The 19125-nt window shown below is 43.3% G+C and overlaps 1 protein-coding gene across 5 annotated transcripts in view; it reads left to right on the top strand.

Moving 5' to 3' along the window:
• The window catches only part of LOC115097864, a 107479-nt gene that overhangs the window by 16498 nt on the left and 71856 nt on the right, over positions 1-19125 (top strand). For all 5 annotated transcript variants that reach the window (XM_029614020.1, XM_029613995.1, XM_029614012.1 and 2 more), the window contains exon 2: positions 3763-4019. In XM_029614020.1, the coding sequence (XP_029469880.1) occupies positions 3764-4019 (256 nt within the window). In that variant the 5' untranslated portion in view covers position 3763. The remainder of the gene's footprint in view (positions 1-3762; positions 4020-19125) is intronic.

The raw sequence follows: 19125 nt of genomic DNA on the forward strand, positions 1-19125 counted from the left end.
TTACAACTTACTGCAGGATGTAAAACATTTTATACACACACACAGATTGGGAGAAAAGGCTTATTTAATAAGGCCCTTACAGAGCTCAATGTATTATGATCACAAACGTGATCAACTAACGCATAGCACATGTGTAGGTGCAGGAAGTGGAGAGAGTCATCCATACTCAAAACATTACTGTGTTGGTCTTATTGTGGGAAAGACCTGCTGTGTTTTCCTTGCTAAATTGCTCTGTGCTGCAGAACTCTGAGGTCCCTCCCTTGCCACTACAACCCTGATCCCTGAACAGGCACTGTGTGCAGATTCATACAGAGCTAACAGATAACAGCATTAGCACGTTATTGATGGAGTTGTCGGCCTGTCAAAACATGGCGCCTCTGAAAATGCAGCATATGGCCTTAGGTTGCAATGGCCTGACTCCTTGTACTGTAACATTTCCCCAATTACACTCAGAATTTATAAATACTGTTTATAGAGAGTCCGAGGTGTGCTGCTTGTCATTGTGACACATCAAAGATGCTATATAACTTGACTGTCATAGTTTGTGTTGCGCTGTTTTGGCACCTGCTCCCCATACTCCCTTGATTATTTACCACATACGAATTGGAGTAGCGAGAATAGTATAGTTATTACAGGGGTGTGCAGCCTACACAGACCTTTGGTTGTCACAGAGGCATTAAATGTTCTAGCGGAAGGTTGTGCAGGTTAAGAAAAGTGCTGTCAATGTGTGGATGCTGTGATGGATGGAACATGGATAGGTAAGACTAGATAATGCTATAGCTGTAGGGATGATTCAGATGAGTGTTTAGCATCATGCTGCTTTACATACAGCATGTAATGCTACACCAGGAGCTGGGGTATAGGTGTGTATATGTGTAGTGGGTGTAGGTTAGCTAGCCTTGTGGCTAAGGCACAACGGAACAGCTATAATAAGTATAAATTTGCTGTGAGTAGTCAGGTTTGCCTCCTCTGCATGGATTTTATCATGCACACTTCACATAAAGGTAGGTACAGGGGCGGATTGGCCTATCGGGGGATCGGGCATCCCCCGGTGGGCCGATCGCTCCAGTCACGTGGTCTGCCGTGCGCGGCCGTGACAGAGCCGCACTCGTCAGACCACGTGATGTGTCCTGGGCCGGCCTAGGCTGCGAATACCTGGATCGGTCCGACATCGTGAATCCGCCGCTGGGTAGGTAGTGCAGCCCCCATTTTTCACACGCACTCTGTAATGTCTAAAAAGTGGCAAGTTTGCCCAACGTTCTCAGTGCCATTTGAAGGCCATTACCTTATTTGTGCAAACATAGATGTGCTGTGGTCATATCTGCAGTGCAATGCCTGGTACAGGCCTTACCACACACACTGTAGGCGCTTCACTAGTACATTAGACTAACAAGCCGTGTACCACACCTCTCTGTACTTGCTGAGTGACAGGTGATGAGTGACAAGTAGGGAGGAGTAGTGAGGTGCTACAGTGTGGTGCACAATGTATACAGGCACATAGCATAGGCTGTATAGGGCTGATGCAGGGGAGCAGAAACTTCCAAAGACTGAATGCCAACCCTGTAGTGGGGAACCTTTGGGATCTGGATGCTACCTATAAGATGAGCCTTATCCTACATGTATTATATGGATTCCCAATCCATCCTATTACAGGGGTGACAAGCAGTCTTTGGAAGTGTGCCTGCTCTTTAACACCGCAAAAAAACATCAATATCAATGGAAACTGTTATATTAATGTGAATGGAGACCTCATAAATAGTATCAGGTGTTATTGCATTTTACACGCGACAAAAATCTGTGTGGATATGTTATATGATCACCACTACAGACACGCCAAGATTTAATGGCTCTAATGACAGTTTTTAATCATTGGTCCCCATATACACATTTGAGTTTTTTTTAATTTTTCTATTTTCTATATATATTTTTTTAGTGACCATGGAAAGGACACTTATCGTTTCTGTTTTGGTCCTTTTCCAGCGGTGAAAAGAAACGCTCAAGGAGCAGCCCAAATGTCTCGCCCTAATTTTTCTATTTTCTAAATATTTTAGGCTGCAAGTGAATTGCCTCTGTCTGAATATAGGTGAAGTATCAAAGATAGAATTCATATTACACAGTCATTTATTTCCTACCTCCTCCATGTTGTCTCCTCACTCTTAGTCCCCTCACAGTACCTGAGTGGCACAAGTCCTCTTCCTCTCCCTTTCAATATCAAAATAATACCTGTAGCTTCTCTTCTCCAAATCTCTAGTAGATGTTCCTGGGCCCTTCTGTGTGTCCATATAACTCCTTTTCTCCTCTCTCTCTCCTTCTTCTCACTAGGATGGCTGAAAGTCATCCTTCTCCTTGGATCTTGATGATCTCAGGTTTCTCTTACATGAAGGGAACCTCTCCCATTAAATGTTACAGCAAAAAAATAACCTAATTGAGTCCCTAGTTAATGGGTACTCCAAACTTAAATAAATCAATTTAAAGAAACAACATTGATTGAGAGTGTGGAAGGAAACTCTCATCCAAATAAAAAGACTCCATGGAGACATCAGATCAATACAAAAAATGCAGAGGACGGTTAAGACATGCTACCTCAACAAAAGAAAGTAGGGAATACACACAGTAAGACTGTGGCAATGCTCTAAGTACAAAAGGAGCTTACCATTTACTAGCTTCCACATGGGGAGCTTTACACGCACACTATTTCTATCATGTTTCCTCCCCACACTAATAGTATATCCTGACTAAATCTTAGTAGGGAACTAAGAGGATCCCTATATGCATAATCCAATTCTCCCATACTAAGTACTCACCAAATATTAAAAGGTTAATTCCTTATTTAGCAAATTAACCTCTATCTTTTATTCAGTTTGCTTGGGTTGTTTTGCTGGTTTACAATCTCTAATACTATCTGCTACAATATTTAAATCTCCTCCAAAAATCAGTTTATATTAAAAAAATTTTAGTGAGCTTTGTTATCAACTTGGCAAAGAACGCACGTGCATACACATTGGATGCGTACTCTTGGAGAGAGATAAAAAATGTAAAGAAGCCACCTAATGCCAGAACACAAATAAAAATCTGAAATCCATGGTGAAATAAAAATAAATGCTGTTAAACATAACCACAAAACAATATACATATCAAAGTCCAGACCTTCAAACATAGCCAAACTTTTAAATAATGCTGAACAAAATCCTGTTCATGTACAGCCAATTCTGAAGGCTTTATTCCTTATATACTTTGGTGGCTTACATTCAGATTTAGGATTGCATAGCCCCAGTTCAATAATCTGTTGCAGAATCATTATTAAAGCTACATATGTAGGAATACTTGGATTTCTTTTTCAGAACTAGTTTTTATGTCTCACCATATGGTCGCAGAGTGCTGACCTTTGGTTGCATCTACACATGATATCTATGGTGGCCCTAAAAGCTCATGTACAACATTTTTGGTTCATTCTTACATAGTTCCAATAAAAGAGGCCACAATCTGATAATAAGACAGTAAAACTTGAATAAATAAAGTGTAAAAATAGGCTGCAGTTGGCAGAAAATACAGGCTAGAATTGCAGTCCTATTCATGGGTAGATCTGGCAGCCTTATAGATTTGTGTCACATGGTACAACTGAAGACGGCAGGTAGGGGTTGAGGGGCATTTCAAGTTATTTCTAGGGTGGATTTAAGATGATGATGGGATGGATATATTTTAAGGTAAAACTATTGTATATTTCCAGTGCAAAGAAAGGTGACATTTTATTTTTCTTTTCAGCATGCCGATGATTACGAGGAGCCTGTCTGTCAGACATACAGTCACTCAACCTCTTTCATCAGCTGAGATCTTCTCGGCTCACCTATATCTCCGACTCCTACGCCCACGAAAGCAAAATTTTCCAGTTCAGCATGTTCAAAATGGCCAACTCATGGAAAGTGGAAGCCAGGAAAAAATCATGATGGAACAGAATAAAATAGAAGAAGCAAGGAGAATAACTGTGTTGTATGACTACAGTATGAAAAACAGAATGCAAGGTACTGATGTGGACAAGACATGGCAGATTAAAATTCTTTAATGCTTTTAATACAATGGATCAGATTTACTGAGCTCTTCCATTGTCTGATTATGGCAGAAACATAAAATATTTGCATTCTTGATTTTAAATCTAAATGGATCGAATCCAAAGAGATTTAGGCTTGATTTTTTTTTTTATTGGACTAGGAGATGGGCCAAGCAGTTCAGATTAAATGCAACCAGAGAGAGTTCAGGTAATCAGAATCAAATTAGTACAGTCCATGACTCAATCTAGATAAATTTGTGGCTCAACCCAGACCTCTGTTATTAACCCAGTGTGGATCTTCTAGAGTCAGTTAAAAAATGAACATTCACAGCTTTGTAATGTATTCTCACTCATTGCCAATGTCAAGTATTTTGAGTACTTTAAATTTACACCTACTCTCATATAGGGCAATTTCCTTTTGAACATTTGGGCCAGCAAGGGAATGGAGCTACTTTCTACTTGCTTTCAAGCATGTGCAAAGTATGTGTGATAAGATATGCATGAATGAAAGCTCCACAAGTCTTTTCTCTCCCCCAAATTTAACCCTGCCTTTGCCCTACATAGGTAAAAGTATATACAGTGGGCCCTTGAGTGAGAGTCACAAACTCAATTGGTTCCAGAGGGCTGGTTGTATGTAACTCAAGTTGGTTGTAAGTCAAGACTATTTTTTCCATAGGAAATAATGGAAATACCCATAATGCGTTCCAACCCTCTCAAAAGCACCCCTTACCTAACCATTCTATAATAAAAAATGGTTGTATAATGTCTGTAATTACCAGAAACACCAATAATTTCCTAGTGTATTCACCAAAAAGTTATAAAATGTGCCTAGCCTCCCAGACTGTTCCTCCACCAGTCCCTTTATGATATCTGCATATGGACTCTCTACCTGGGTAACATCAAGCTAGGTTGAGAGAACATTGCACAAATCTCATCTTTGAGTGAGTTTCCTCACTCCGAAAGTCATCAAATCTTCACAAGTGCCCTGTTCTGTTCATACGTCACACTCTTCTTGTCAAAGTGGCCCCTAACCCCTACACCAATACCTACACCTCACCTCAAGTAACGAAGTGGGCCTCATATAGGGATGCAAATACCTACCTAATATGAGGGCATTATGGCTAGTCAGTCTCTATCTCTCTCTCATCATAACTCAAGGGCTCACTGTATACAGTGCAGAGTATATGTAGCTTTACCTCCACTGGCTGGGGAGGTGATATTTTCTAACAAGCTTGTCGTTGCTGGTAATATCCAGTGAAATTTATGGGTCACACTCAGTCTCAGGGCTAAGTCCTCACACAGTCCTGGGGTGTTCATTCTCTAATAGGCAGGGAGGAGAAACTTCCAGAGCCAAGGCACAGGGGAGGAGGGTGACGCATGCTGTATCAGTGGGTGTAAATACCAGAATAAACAGTCTGGATGGTTGTTCCAAAATTAAACTTTATTGCAATACATCTTCAACTGTAATTAACTGGCACCTTACACATTTGTTCGTTGAAATCCGACTGAGATGTCACAACTTCTCTTTACCTATGTAAGCGTCACTCAGTATTTGGGGTCCCAGGAATGTCTCAACTTCCAGGGTATGGAAAAGTAAGAATCCCAGGTGGGTAGGGGGTCTTCTAGATGGGTAGAATTCCCTTCCCAAAAAATACTGGAGGTAAAGTTTTTCTCCAGGAATTTCAACTCTTTCAACTTCTCTTTTCTTGGGAAGAAGACTCCAGTAGGATGGGGTGGGGGAGGGGTCCCCAGATGAAAAAAAAAAAAAAAAAAACCCTCTTATTCACAGTTCTTTTTTTCAGATATTCTGGGATCTTTAGATGAAGGGTCCTTCACAGAATAGCAGGGAAAATCTCCTCTCTTCCCTACTCCTGGGCAGGAAGAGTGGCAGATAAAACTTCCTCCCAAACCAAAAGGCAAAACTCACAAAAAATGGCTTGAAACCAACTTTCCTCCAAACACACTGTCCATAACTCAGGGCCAGTGGAAGCACTAGGCGAACTAGACCTGGATCTAGGGCGCTGGGTATTACGGGGCATCGAGCAGTGGTATACCGAGGGGAAGTCAGGGGGAGTCAATGCCCCTGGGAGCAGGGCCATAGGGGGAGCGCTGATGGCCGACTTGAAGGCTCATGCGGCCGCTGGTGGACCTCATCCCACTGGTGTCTGAGCAGTGAACTACTGATGTGCTGTGTGCCAGATACACACAGCAGGAAGATTGGCAGGGCCGTGGTGGAGCTCATGTCACCACGGCCTGAAGAAAAAGGTCACGTCTAAACCTGCAGGTGCTCCTCCTCCTTCCTGCCCGCGCGGCCCCGGAAGAAAAATGTTGCCGGAGCCGATAGGCAGGAAGGAGGAGGAGCATCAGCTGCGTGCAGAAGAGGAGCAGCGCTTACGGGCCACCGCGAATCCCAAGTTGCAGCAGGCTGAGAAGAGGATGAGACCCGGTAGCAGGGCCGCCACCGCGGATCCCATCTTGCGGGCAGCCCAAAAAGATCAGGGCCGATGCAGAGCCCATCCTGTGGTGACCTGTGAAGAGGAGGCCCAGAAGTGAGAGAGAGGCCGAAGGCCTGTAGAGTGAGTGTGTATGTGTGCGTGTATGAGATGAGTTGAGAGATTGTGTGTGAGAGTGACTTGAGAAACTGTGTGTGAGAGTGAGGACCTGAATGTTTGCAGAGACAGCATGTGAGAGCTTCTCTGTGTGTGAGAGAGACAGCATGTAAAAGTGAGAGCCTGTGCTTGAGCAAGACAGCATGTGGGAGTGAAAGAGAGCCTGTGTGTGTGTGAGAGTCAGACAGCATGTGCAAGAGAGAGACTGTGTATGAATGATTGTATGAGAGAGAACATGTGAGAGTGAGCCTGTGTGTGTGTGAATGTGTGTGAGAGAGAGAGAAAACATGTGAGAATGAGAACCTGACTGTGTGTTTGAGGGAAGAAGACAGCTGGAGAGAAAAAGGTGAAAGGTGTTTGTGCTGCTGTTACTGAGAGGTGACACCAGAATTTGAAAATATCTTTTAGTATGATGAGCTGTAAGGGAAACATCCAAGCTCCATTGTTTGGGAGAATTTCAGTGGATGCACAGAGTTACAGAATTGGAAGTGCAGGATTTGTATTGACATTCTGTCCCTTCCTATATATTCCAGACTTCACTGTCATAGCCATATAGAATTAGTTGAATGAGGCTATCAAATAATTTTATATTAGTTTTACTAGAAGTGTGTAACTGGCCAGCTTTTTAAAATTACGCAGAAGACCCTTTGGACTTTTTTATTAACACATTTTTTTATAACCAATTTTAAAGCAGGATCTGTGCTATAGAGATGGGTGTGATGAAGAAAGGCAGGGGGAATGATGAAAAGATGATTTATATTCAGACAACAACCAACAAGGACTAAATTGCACAGACTGGGTAAGCAAATAAGCGTGGGAGTAGCTTGCTTATTGGGGCGGTTACTACCAGTAACCACTTTGATGCAGTTCCAGCACTGCTCTCTACATCAATGGCAGGGGTGGAAAGAAATTAGAACCAAAAAGATACCAATAAGGGCCCTGAACTCAGCAGTCAGAGTAACAGATGAGAAAAATAAGTGTGAAAACTTGCTGGGCAGACTGGATGGGCCGTTTGGTCGTCTTCTGCCTTAATTTCTATGACATGTCATTTTGGCTCCCCCCCAAAAAAATTCTTCTGTCTAGAGATGCCACTGATTTTTTGTGACCTTAAGCATTAGTAAAAGAAGGATTAAGGGGGGGATGCTGGAGAGGCACACAAATGCATTGGCCCCCGGGCGCCGAAGACCCTTGCTGCGCCACTGGGTGCGAGCCATATGGGACCGCAAGCGGCAGCAAAGAGGAGTAGAGATTTGGCGGACCGTGAGCAGTTCCCAACCTGGTCGCAACCCAGAAAACCACACAGTCATTGGGCGTGATCGAGAATGAGGTAGGAGTCGGGGTCAAGACCGGGGAGTGGTGGCGAAACAGGGAGGGGGAGGGACACAAGGGAGAAGGCTCGCCTAGGGCGCCTAATCCTCTTGCACCGGGCCTGCATACACTGCATGTGAGATGGAACAGGAGGTCTTCTCTCTCCCTGTCCTGGATAGCCAAAGGTGTAAGGCCTAGCCCAGCAGAGACAGGGGTAACTGATAACTGAAAATGTCACACAGAGCTCTGCTGCAGCCTACCCTTGAGCAGACTGGAGCCTACCACTGCAGCTACCACACAGGGGTGCTATAGGAAGTGGTTTGCTCCACTTCTACACATCTCTACTCAAGTTGGTTTTTCTTGTTGGTTTTTTTTACTAGGGCCATCTTGTGAAGATCCAAAGGTTCTCCTCACTTCTTTACCTATGTAAAAGTTTCAAAAATGACCTCCTTAAAGTTTAGCCAATTTTCGTGAACCTGAATTTTTAAAAAAAATCATTGCTGGAGTCAAAGTGATTTGAATCTCAACCTTGTTATCAAAAGAAATATGACAAGAAATGTAAAGATTCAATCTGAGTAGGAGAAGGTTCGCTTCTCCCTAACCTGGATCTTTTCAGGTATAGTTAGGGACCTTTGTTTACCATTTTTATTTTATTTTGCTTGGGAATTTTAATGTTATAACAAAAAAAAAAATAATCAGTGGAAAAATGACTGATATAACATAAAGGAGAAAAATCAGTGGGGAAAGTCGTTTTTCCACTGATTTCTTTTTTTTTTTTTTTTTTTTGTTCTAACAAAATTCCCAAGCAAAATAAAGACCGAAAATGAAGGTCTCTAGGTATAATATACAGCAGTGTTGACCAATCTTCTCAAGCCCTAGGCACACTTACATTAACAAAAATGTTGTGTGGTACACCAACCTCCATCAAGCAGGCAGTGCAGATATGGAGAGGACATGTATAGCCAAAAGAAGAGCTAGAAATCACTGAAATCCCCACCAGTCTGTCTTTCAAATTTTAATAAAAGGAGAGAGGGGGCAGAAACACATGAACCCATCACAATGGACCAGCTCCCTTTGTATGAAAGTACAGGAAAAGGGAGAAGACAGTGAGCTGTGAGTACTTAGTTACCTTGGTAGCCTCATGTAGTTGCCAGAGCTCCTTCGCTGCTGCTGTTACACTCACAGGCTCTTACTGTAATCTTGGCATTAAGAAACTGTGAGCTGGTTTTCAGTGCACATTTTTTACATCCAGATTAATTTTGTATTTAACTCCCGATGTAGTAAGCTAATGCTATGCTAATGCATCAGGAGTTTTAAAAAGTGCGTTCTGTGTAAAATGTGCATTTGACACAGGCCGAATGCACATTTTAACTCAGGAAGGTGATGAGGTGGCATCCCTGACAGATCGCCGCCACTTACCAGGATAAGTGCAGACTTATCTGGCTAACTGGTAGCAGCAGCAAGCCACTGCCAGATAGTTGGCTAAGTCAGTACTTATCCCGCTAACTAGCGGTGAACTGTGCCCAATAACCGCATAAGTACAGACTTAGCCGGCTAAGAGGCAGCAGCTCATCACTGCAAAATAGTCGGATATATCAGTACTTATCCAGGTAAATGGCAACGGCTGCTGCCAACACTTACCCAGATAAGTCTGTACTTATCCAGCTAAGCGTTCCAAAGTTTTTTTTTTTTACGTTTTTTTCCCCTTTATAAGAGTTTTAAGTGCTAGCGCAGTAGCACTGAAAACTCAAGTCCATCTCTGACCAGCGCTAAGAAAGGTGCTGTGGCCAAATGCAGTCTCTCTGCTTTGGGGAGTACTGCTTAATGCCTACATTTGCAGGGGATTTCCATGCGAGGGCGCTAAGCAGCACTCCCACTTAGGAACGCAAATTTTCAGCACGCAGAACTCCTTGCTGCATCAGAAAATATGCACTGCAGTGCAGGCAGAAAGCTGCATTCGGCTGAACACCCCTTTCTTTATCGGTCTGTCAGTGAGTCACTTCTAGCGCACAGTGCAGGCTCTCTTCATCTCAGTCAGCCTGGGGATAAGACAGAAGTTGGAAGGATTCAAAGAAACAGGCTCAGGAGGGTAAAGATGAATTCTGTGTGCTGCACGAAGCCAGGCCCCAGCTATCCATATCCTGTATGCTGTCCAAGGCTGGTGCTGCAGCTAGGAAGAGGGGGCATGCGTGATTGCACATTCTCTGAAAGGAGCTCCCTACACCTTTAAGAGTCACCATTGCAAGATGCTGAGAGCAAAGCCCAGGTGATGATGCAGACATGAGCTTCAGGCAGTGGTGACTTTTCTGTGGTACACCTGATCAGTTCTGAAGGCACACTGATTGGGAAACACTGATCTACCGTGCTTATCTCACTTTGAAGGTATCATTAAAAGCAATGGGGTTGATTTTTGAAGGGATTTAGTCATTAAACAATATACAGGCTGATACAGAAAGAAACGCAGGAGAGCGGGCGAACGCTCTCCTGTGTGCGCAATTTAGTATTTAAATGAGGGCCCGCAGTAAAAAGAGGCGCCAGGGACACTAGCGCGTCCCTAGCGCCTCTTTTTTGACAGGAGCGGTGGCTGTCAGCAATTTTGACAGCTGACGCTCAATTTTGCCAGCATCAGTTCTCAAACCCGCTGACAGCCACGGGTTCAGAAACCGGACTCCGGCAAAATTGAGCATCCGGTTTTCAACCCACGAGCCGCGGGCTGATTTTAATTTTTTTTTTTTTAATTTTTTTTTACTTTTGGGACTTCCAACTTAATATTGCCATGATATGTTGGAGGGTGCACAGAAAAGCAGTTTTTTCTGCATTTCTGTGCACTTTCCCGGTGCCGGCAGAAATTAACGCCTACATTTGGGTAGGCGCTAATTTCTGAAGTAAAATGTGCGGCTTGGCTGCACATTTTACTTACTGAATCGGGTGGGAATAACTAATAGGGCCATTAACATGCTTTTGCATGTTGCGGGCGCTATTAGTTTTGGGGGGGGGTGTTTGACGCGCGTTTTTGACCCCTTACTGATTAAGGGGTAAAGCTAGCGCGTCGAAAACGTGCGTCCAAATGCCGGAGCGCACTGTACTGTATCGGCCTGATAGGTAGCTAGATTGGCCCCTTTTAAAATTTACCAATGCTGAGTGGATAAAATGAGCCATTCATATTCTGGGCGTGGGGTTGGATTGGACCTGAAAGTTAACCAGCTAGCACAAATTTTAACCACACCCAGACCAGGTGATCCACTCCTCCCCCCCCCCCCCCCCCCACTCCCCTCAAGTTCATTAGCCTCTCTATGGGGGCTCGATCCCTGATGTTACAACCCAGGCACCAGATGATCCCCTGCCCGTCCCTGCCCCGGTGACCGGGGAGAACATTGGTGGGAAGGGAGGACTGGGACCCTGCAAAGGGGGCCGATTGATACTCATGGGATATAGCATGGAGAGTTCTGGCTGGTTGAATTGCTAGTGATTTGGAAGGCGGGGAGCTCAATAGCACAGAGGGGATTTCTTTCACATTGGGGCTTTGCAATGGGGGTGTAACCGGTTGCTCTTCTGACCTAGTAGTCTCCAGTCACTTTGTGCCTTTGCTGCTGCAATAAGATCAAGTCTCAGCCTTCAGCCCTGTTTATTTGATCAGGCGCTAAAGTCCTAGTCAAAAGATCACTCACAGACAGGGGCATAGTTCCCTCTTAGCTGGGCGCATGAGCGATCGCTCATACATTTTGGAGCATCGCTCACAGGTTTTACATGGCGAAATGCAGCGCTAATACTGGCACTCTAGAATTCTTGGTTTAAGAAAATTCTTGCTCATGTGAAAAAAAAAAAAAAAATTGCACACAGCTAATCACTCCTTGGAGGGAAGATTGAACATGGGTCAAGGTCAAGGGCTTTCCTTTTTGCCTGCTTCTGTACATTCCCCTTGATTACAACAACTCACCCTCATTACATTCATTCTCTGCCCAAGCAAACGTGTCAATTACAGCTGCTTTAAAGCTGCTCTGACTCCGTGGCTGCACTTCAGTTCTCAGGAAGCAACTCTCAAATAGCAGCTGCTTGCAAAGTTTGCTGCCCCTGCAAACAGCCGTGGGCCTTTAAATGCTCTGCCTCTATTGCAGCGATTCTGCCTGCCTCCCAAGCCACCCTGCTGGTTTTGGAATCCCAGCCTTTTCTTTGCAGCTCAGACCAGAAATCATTCAACACATACAGCGGACATTAAAGTCTTGTTTTATCGTAGCTCAGCTCAAAAAGAAACATACAGAAGGGAATACCCTGCTCAGTCTTTCAGACAGTTTCCGTTGCTAAATCACTGCTCCCCGCTGCCTCTCCCTTTGGCAACACAACTGTGACTTATCAGTGGCGTGCTGGGAGTCTCCACCTTCCCTCAGCGCCCTATTTGGTCAAAGTCTACCCTAGGAATGCTGGGACTTATAACCTCTCTCATATCCCATCGCTCACTCAACGCACAATTAAGCTCTGGAATTTGTTGCCAGAGGATGTGGCTAAGGCAATTAGTGTAGCTAGGTTTAAAAGGGGTTTGGAAAAGTTCTTGGAGGAGAAGTCCATTAATCAAGTTGACTTAGGGAATGGCCACTGCCATGACTGGTATTAATAGCATGGGATCCACTTAATGTTTGGGTACTTTCCAAGTACTTGTAACCTGGATTGGCCACTGTTGGAAATAGAATGCTGGGCTCGATGGACCAGGAGTGGATTGGCCTATCGGGGGATCAGGCATCCCCCGGTGAGCCGGTCACTCTAGTCACGTGGTCTGCTGAGCGCGGCCGTGACAGTCTGACCCAGTCTGACCCAGTATGGCAACTTCTTATGTTCTTATGAGAGTCCTTTCTGGCCTGCACAAGAAACAAAAATCCCTCCACAGGGCTCTGTTTTATTTTAAAGAATATATCCACTTATCTTAAGAAGTTAGGTAGGTAGATAGAACCTCTCGCCATATTGAGTGAATTTTCAGTAAGCATCACAGCAATGAGAGAGACAGCTATTTTGCAGGCCGATACAGTAAAAGTCGCGGGAAAGCGGGCAAACGCCCGGTCTCCCAGTGCGCGCACAGGCCACTCTCCTGTGCGTGCGATTCAGTAAATAAAATTATTCAAATTAGGGCCCACGGTAAAAAGAGGCGCTAGGGACACTAGCACTTCCCTAGCGCCTCTTTTTTGACAGGAGTGGAGGCTGTCAGCGAGTTTGACAGCCAACTCTCAATTTTGCCGGCGTCGGTTTTCAAACCCGCTGACAGTCACGGGTTCGGAAACTGGACGCCAGCAAAATTGAGTGTCCGGTTTTCAACCCGCAAGCCGCAGGCAGATTTTACATTTTTTTTTTTAAATTATTTTTAATTATTTTAAACTTTTGGGACCTCCGACTTAATATCACCATGAAATTAAGTCTGAGGGTGTACAGAAAAGCAGTTTTTACTGTTTTCTGTGCACTTTCCCAGTGCCGGCAGAAATTAAGCCTACTTTTGGGTAGGCGCAAATTTCTGAAAGTAAAATGTGCGGCTTGGCTGCACATTTTACTTACTGAGTCGCGCGGGAATAACTAATAGAGCCATCAACATGCATTTGCACGTTACGGGCGCTATTAGTTTTGGGGGGGGGGGGGGGTTGGACTTGCGTTTTCGACGCACTATTACCCCTTACTGAATAAGAGGTAAAGCTAGCGCATAGAAAACACGCGTCCAATCGCAGGTTAACAGCTCACTGTACTGTATCGGTCTGTTGGTCATTCCATGGCTATTAGAATATCAGGCCCCACTGTCAACAAATTAGGATGTTTTTCTTGTCGCAGGTCTTTTATGCCACATATTATCCAAATAGATAAAAATATGACCTAGGAAATCCTGCGGTCTGATTTTTTTCAATTCGGTTGCTAGGGACATGATATACTAAGGCCTTCACTGTGACCAGACTTGTCCGCCTAACTTTATCCAGCCAGCACTATCAGTGTTGACCGGATAGTTTCACTGCTCACTGGGAACGCCTCTTTCTACGAGGGTAAATTTTGTGTATGCAATGATTTATCCAGATAAAATGTACTTGCTTTGTGTGTGTGTGTGTTTGGGGGGGGGGGCAGGATTTTAACCCCCAAACTTTGTCCGGCTAACTCTGGACCTCATGCTGTAGCTAGGCAGAAGAGGCATGCAGGATTACACATCCTCTCAGAAAGCAGCTTCTACAGGGCCGGTGCTAGCTTTTTTGCTGCCCTGTGCGAACAATTATTGTGCTGCTCCCCCCTCCTCCCCCGCATCATTCAATCTCTGTCCCAGGCCTATCAAATAAAGCCCAGCTCCCTCCTGCAATCTATATTTTTAAAAACTGACTCTCTCCCCCCGCCCCCCAAAGGAACCCATGATCAAGGGAAAGGTATTAGGTATTCTAAGCAAACCTTACAGCCTTGCACACACACATATACCCTCTACAGACGTAAACACACAATTCAATTATGCATTTATTTTTAATTTTTTACTTATGCTTATTCAAAAAAAAACCAAACCAAATACAACTATTTGTTTACAGGATTCAGATGTCATTAGTACTGGACTTTATCACTTAAACAATAAAAGGAAAAATTAAAGTACTATACATCTGAAATTCTAGGTAATATTCAGAAGGGTAAGTATTTAGAAAAAAGAGCCGAATTAAGGACAACAAAGAGGTATATATCTCCTCCTATAAAAACTGAAAAGAGAGTGTCATCTAGATATCTCTATTAGCATCAAACCCCAATACTACAGGCTCTTGGGAATGAGAGTCAAGAAAAGCTCTAAGTTGTGACAATTCAAAGAAAGCATATTTGTGATTTTTATAAGCAATTTCACATTTACATGGAAATTTTAATAACATTTTCCCATCCTTAGATTCTTACCTCCGCTCTCATATCAAGAAATTTTCTTCTTCTATCCTGTGTCATTCTACAAAAATCAGGATAAATACGTATTTTATCACCATGGAACAAAGCAAGACGGTTCCTCATATAAAGCCTGAGAACAGTCTCTCTGTCTGATGCAAAAGTAAATGTTACATGCATTATAGATCTGGTCGTTAATACTGTCTCGACAGAGGACTCAATTAATTCTGACAAATTTAACTGACCTGCAGCTGGTTTACTCTTATCAACTATTTTATCTTTTGGTAACACATAATAAATCTTGGAGAGAACAGGCAGTGATTGTTCTGGCATTTTCAATATTTGCACAAGGTATTCTTTGAACATATCATATGCTGAAATTAAATCATGTCTTGGAAAATTAAGTATTCTTAAATTTAAATATTTTAGTGTATTCTCTATTCCTTCAAATTTTTTCTCATATATTTATTTATTTATTTATTTATTTATTTAGGATTTTTATATACCGACCTTCTCAATACAAGTATCAAATCAGGTCGGTTTCCAAAGAACAAAACTGTCGCGGTTAAGGCGTTACAATAAACAGAGTTTCTGAACATAGGAACATCAATAAATAAATATTACATAGACAACAGTAACTCGTCAAAATAACGTGGATAAATATAGGGAATAGCTAAATAGGGGTAGTGTAACTTGGGATATATATATATATATATATATCATCTCTGCTTTAGCAAATTTTTGCTGCCAACTCTCCAATTTACCCATTTTAATCCCCATCTGATCAATCTTTTCTTGATCTTTACCAAGAGAAAGTTCAATATTATTGAAATGTTGATTAGAGTCTACAAATTTTACGTGAAAAAGAACATTCAAAAGTACAGTCTTCTAAGGCAAAATATCACTTACAACATACATATTACATTTACATGCACTGCTGTGGTGCCAATCAGAAAATCCTGCAAAAAAGACACTTGGAGCTCCTATGGAATTACATTTTTTTGTAATGTGTGCTGGGTGTGGGCTTGGCCCTCAGAAAGACATGAATAAACAGAATTACCATTACAGTATAGTAAGCCTCCCATACCAAAACAACCCTAACTGCCAGCACTCAAACAGTAACAATCTTATCTATGAAAAGGTATCACTGCACATATTACACTAGGCCTAGAACACCAATACACTTTCTATTAGGAAAACAGAACAAATCAGACTGCTATAGATCACTACAGATAAATGATATGGTAGCAAAATACCTCACCTCAGTCACACATGGAGAACACAGACAGACCCTGACCAAATACAGAATAAAGAGACCAGAAAATATAAGTAGAAATGTGCTGAGAAGTGAAGTGGAACCCACAACAAGCCAGCCTCTATAAGCAGAGCAACAATGGAAAAACAGAAATATTACCATTCTTCTTAAAACAAAAAAAAAATAAAATCAAGAAATATAAAACATTAATCATAGTAATAAAATCATAGTCATAGAAGGAATAAATATTTCAAACCGGTTAACAAATAGAATATCCAAAATTTCCCAAACACCAATAAAATATTTCAAAACACTAGAAACATTAAATTGTACCCAATAATTAAAACTAATAAGGATTTAAAAATCTCCTGTTCTCCATACCTAGAATCTTTTGATTTCCAGTCACCTTGAGATTGTCGTGGATTGGGGAGGTAGGGCCACACAAACTTTATTTTCACACACACACACACATTCATTCTCTCACACACTCCATCTCTTATATATATATGCCTATGCTGTCACACACACTTGTTCTCTCTCCCTCGCAGATACATTATGGGGTAGATTTTCAAAGGGTTACGTGAGTATGATATGTGTGTAACCCCCTGAAAACCTACCCCTGACCACCCCCTGCGCACGCCAAGCCTATTTTGCATAGGCTCGGTGGCGTGCGCAAGGCCTGGGATGCGCGTAAGTCCCAGGGCTTGAAAAAATGGGCGGGCCAGGGGCGTGGTGGCGGTCCAGGGCGGGGCCGAGTGCTCCAACACAGTCGCCTGTGTCAGGGGCTTGGCGCACCGGCAGCTGGCTGGCATGCACAAGTTACGCCTGCCTCGGGCAGGCGTAACTTCTTCAACAAAGGTAGGGGGGGATTTAGTTAGGGCTGGGGGGTGGGTTAGGTAGGGAAAGATGGGGGGGAACTAAAAAAAACTTCCCTCTGAGGCCGCTCCGATTTCAGAGAGGCCTCGGAGGGAACGGGCAGCGCGTGCATGGCTCGGCGCGCGCAAGGTGCACAACTGTTCACAACCTTGCGCGCGCTGACCCTGGATTTTAAAAGACACGTACGGCTACACCCGAATCTTTTAAAATCCGGCGAACTCTTGTTTGCGCAGGGTTGCGCGAACAAAAGTATGCCTGCGCGCTTCTTTTAAAATCTGCCCGTGTGTGTGTGTGTGAGCATGCCTGTGAGAACCTATATGTGATAAATAGGCTCTCACATGCACGCACACACACACACACACACACGCACGCACGCACACACATAGGCACTTGCACACAGGTTCTCATACAGACATACATACATATATATTTATTTATTTATTTATTTAAAAACTTTTCTATACCGTCGTTTAGTAATGTACCATCACAACGGTTTACATTTAGGCACGAATAGGTTTGGTTTCCAGGTTATCCATAGTGTGCCAATATTTACGGTTACATAGATCGATAATATATTCTAAATGAGAAGTGGGATGAGGTTACCATTTATATGATTGTCAGGATAATCATATATGTGTATACTGTTTCCATTTAATATTTAATTATGAGTAAATAAAATAATTCTACTTTTAATGTATAGGTGACTTTCAGCTGGAAGTATTTGTTGCTGTTATTCAACGCTCTCATAGAGATGTGAATCGTGTCCTCGATCGTCTTAACGGTCGATTTCGGCTGGGAGGGGGAGGGAATCGTATTGTTGCCGTTTGGGTGTGTAAACTATCGTGAAAAATCGTTAAAATCGTGAGCCGGCACACTAAACCCCCCTAAAACCCACCCCGACCCTTTAAATTAAATCCCCCACCCTCCCGAACCCCCCCCAAATGCTTTAAATTACCTGGGGATCCGGCGGTGGTCCAGAACGGCGGCGGTCCGGAACGGCCCCCTCAATAGAATCGTGTTGTCTTCAGCCGGCGCCATTTTGCGGCGGCCATTTTGAAAAATGGTGCCGGCTGAAGACAACACGATTCTATTGAGGGGGCCGTTCCGGACCGCCGCCGTTCTGGACCACCGCCGGATCCCCAGGTAATTTAAAGCATTGGGGGGGGGGGGGTTCGGGAGGGTGGGGGATTTAATTTAAAGGGTCGGGGGTGGGTTTTAGGGGGTTTTAGTGTGCCGGTTTTCCTGCCCTCCCCCTTCCCCCGATTTACGTTTTTTTAACGATAAATCGGGGGAATTGGTATTGTATCGTGGCCCTAACGATTTTTTGACGATTTAAAATATATCGGACGATATTTTAAATCGTCAAAAAACGATTCACATCCCTAATGTCTATAGTTTGTCGGATGACTAATTAACAGGGTCATTCATCAAAATGCGTTAGGCCATTATCGCGGCCATTAGAGCCATCATGCATGCATTATTTATTGCATCGCACAATGTGAATGCAAATTTTCAAAATGTATTCAAAGGGGAGGAGTTTGGGCGGGATCTATGAAAATGAGAGGCATTAGCATAGCGTGCAATAGCATAACGCACGCTATCACACATTTTTAATGCCGGAAATAACTATATACCTTTCCTGGCATTAAACTGTGTGATATACCCAAAACGAAAGTCGCAAATTCTGTTTCAGGCATTTTAAGAGAGCGAGAGAGAGAGCTCCTCTGGAGTGCGCCACATAATTGTCATCTATATATACCACTATAGGAGGGTAATCTAGTAACTTGAGGTGAGGTTTTGATGGTGGACTAGGGTCTTGGGGCCAGTTTTACATGCACAGTCAGACATACGAACAACACACTACACATCCGTGAAGACTGGATGTGATTTGGAATGAGCAAAGATACACAAAGATGAGATTTCTGCAATGTTCTCTTGCCCTAGCTTGTTGCATCTCTATCTGGGGTACTATCAACAAAAACCATAGGGCTAATTTTTAAAGCCTTGTATTTATTTATTTATTTATTTAAGAGTTTTTATATACCATCATTAAGTTATTTGCATGAAAACCGGGAGATACTCGCGTGGCTGGGCCGCACGCAAGCCGTGGGGATTTTCAAATGACCACGGCCATGCGCGTATCTCCCGGTATGCTCAGAAGAATGGGTTTG

This window comes from Rhinatrema bivittatum, chromosome 1, assembly GCF_901001135.1.
Source record: "Rhinatrema bivittatum chromosome 1, aRhiBiv1.1, whole genome shotgun sequence".
NCBI classification, from domain to species: Eukaryota; Metazoa; Chordata; class Amphibia; order Gymnophiona; family Rhinatrematidae; genus Rhinatrema; species Rhinatrema bivittatum.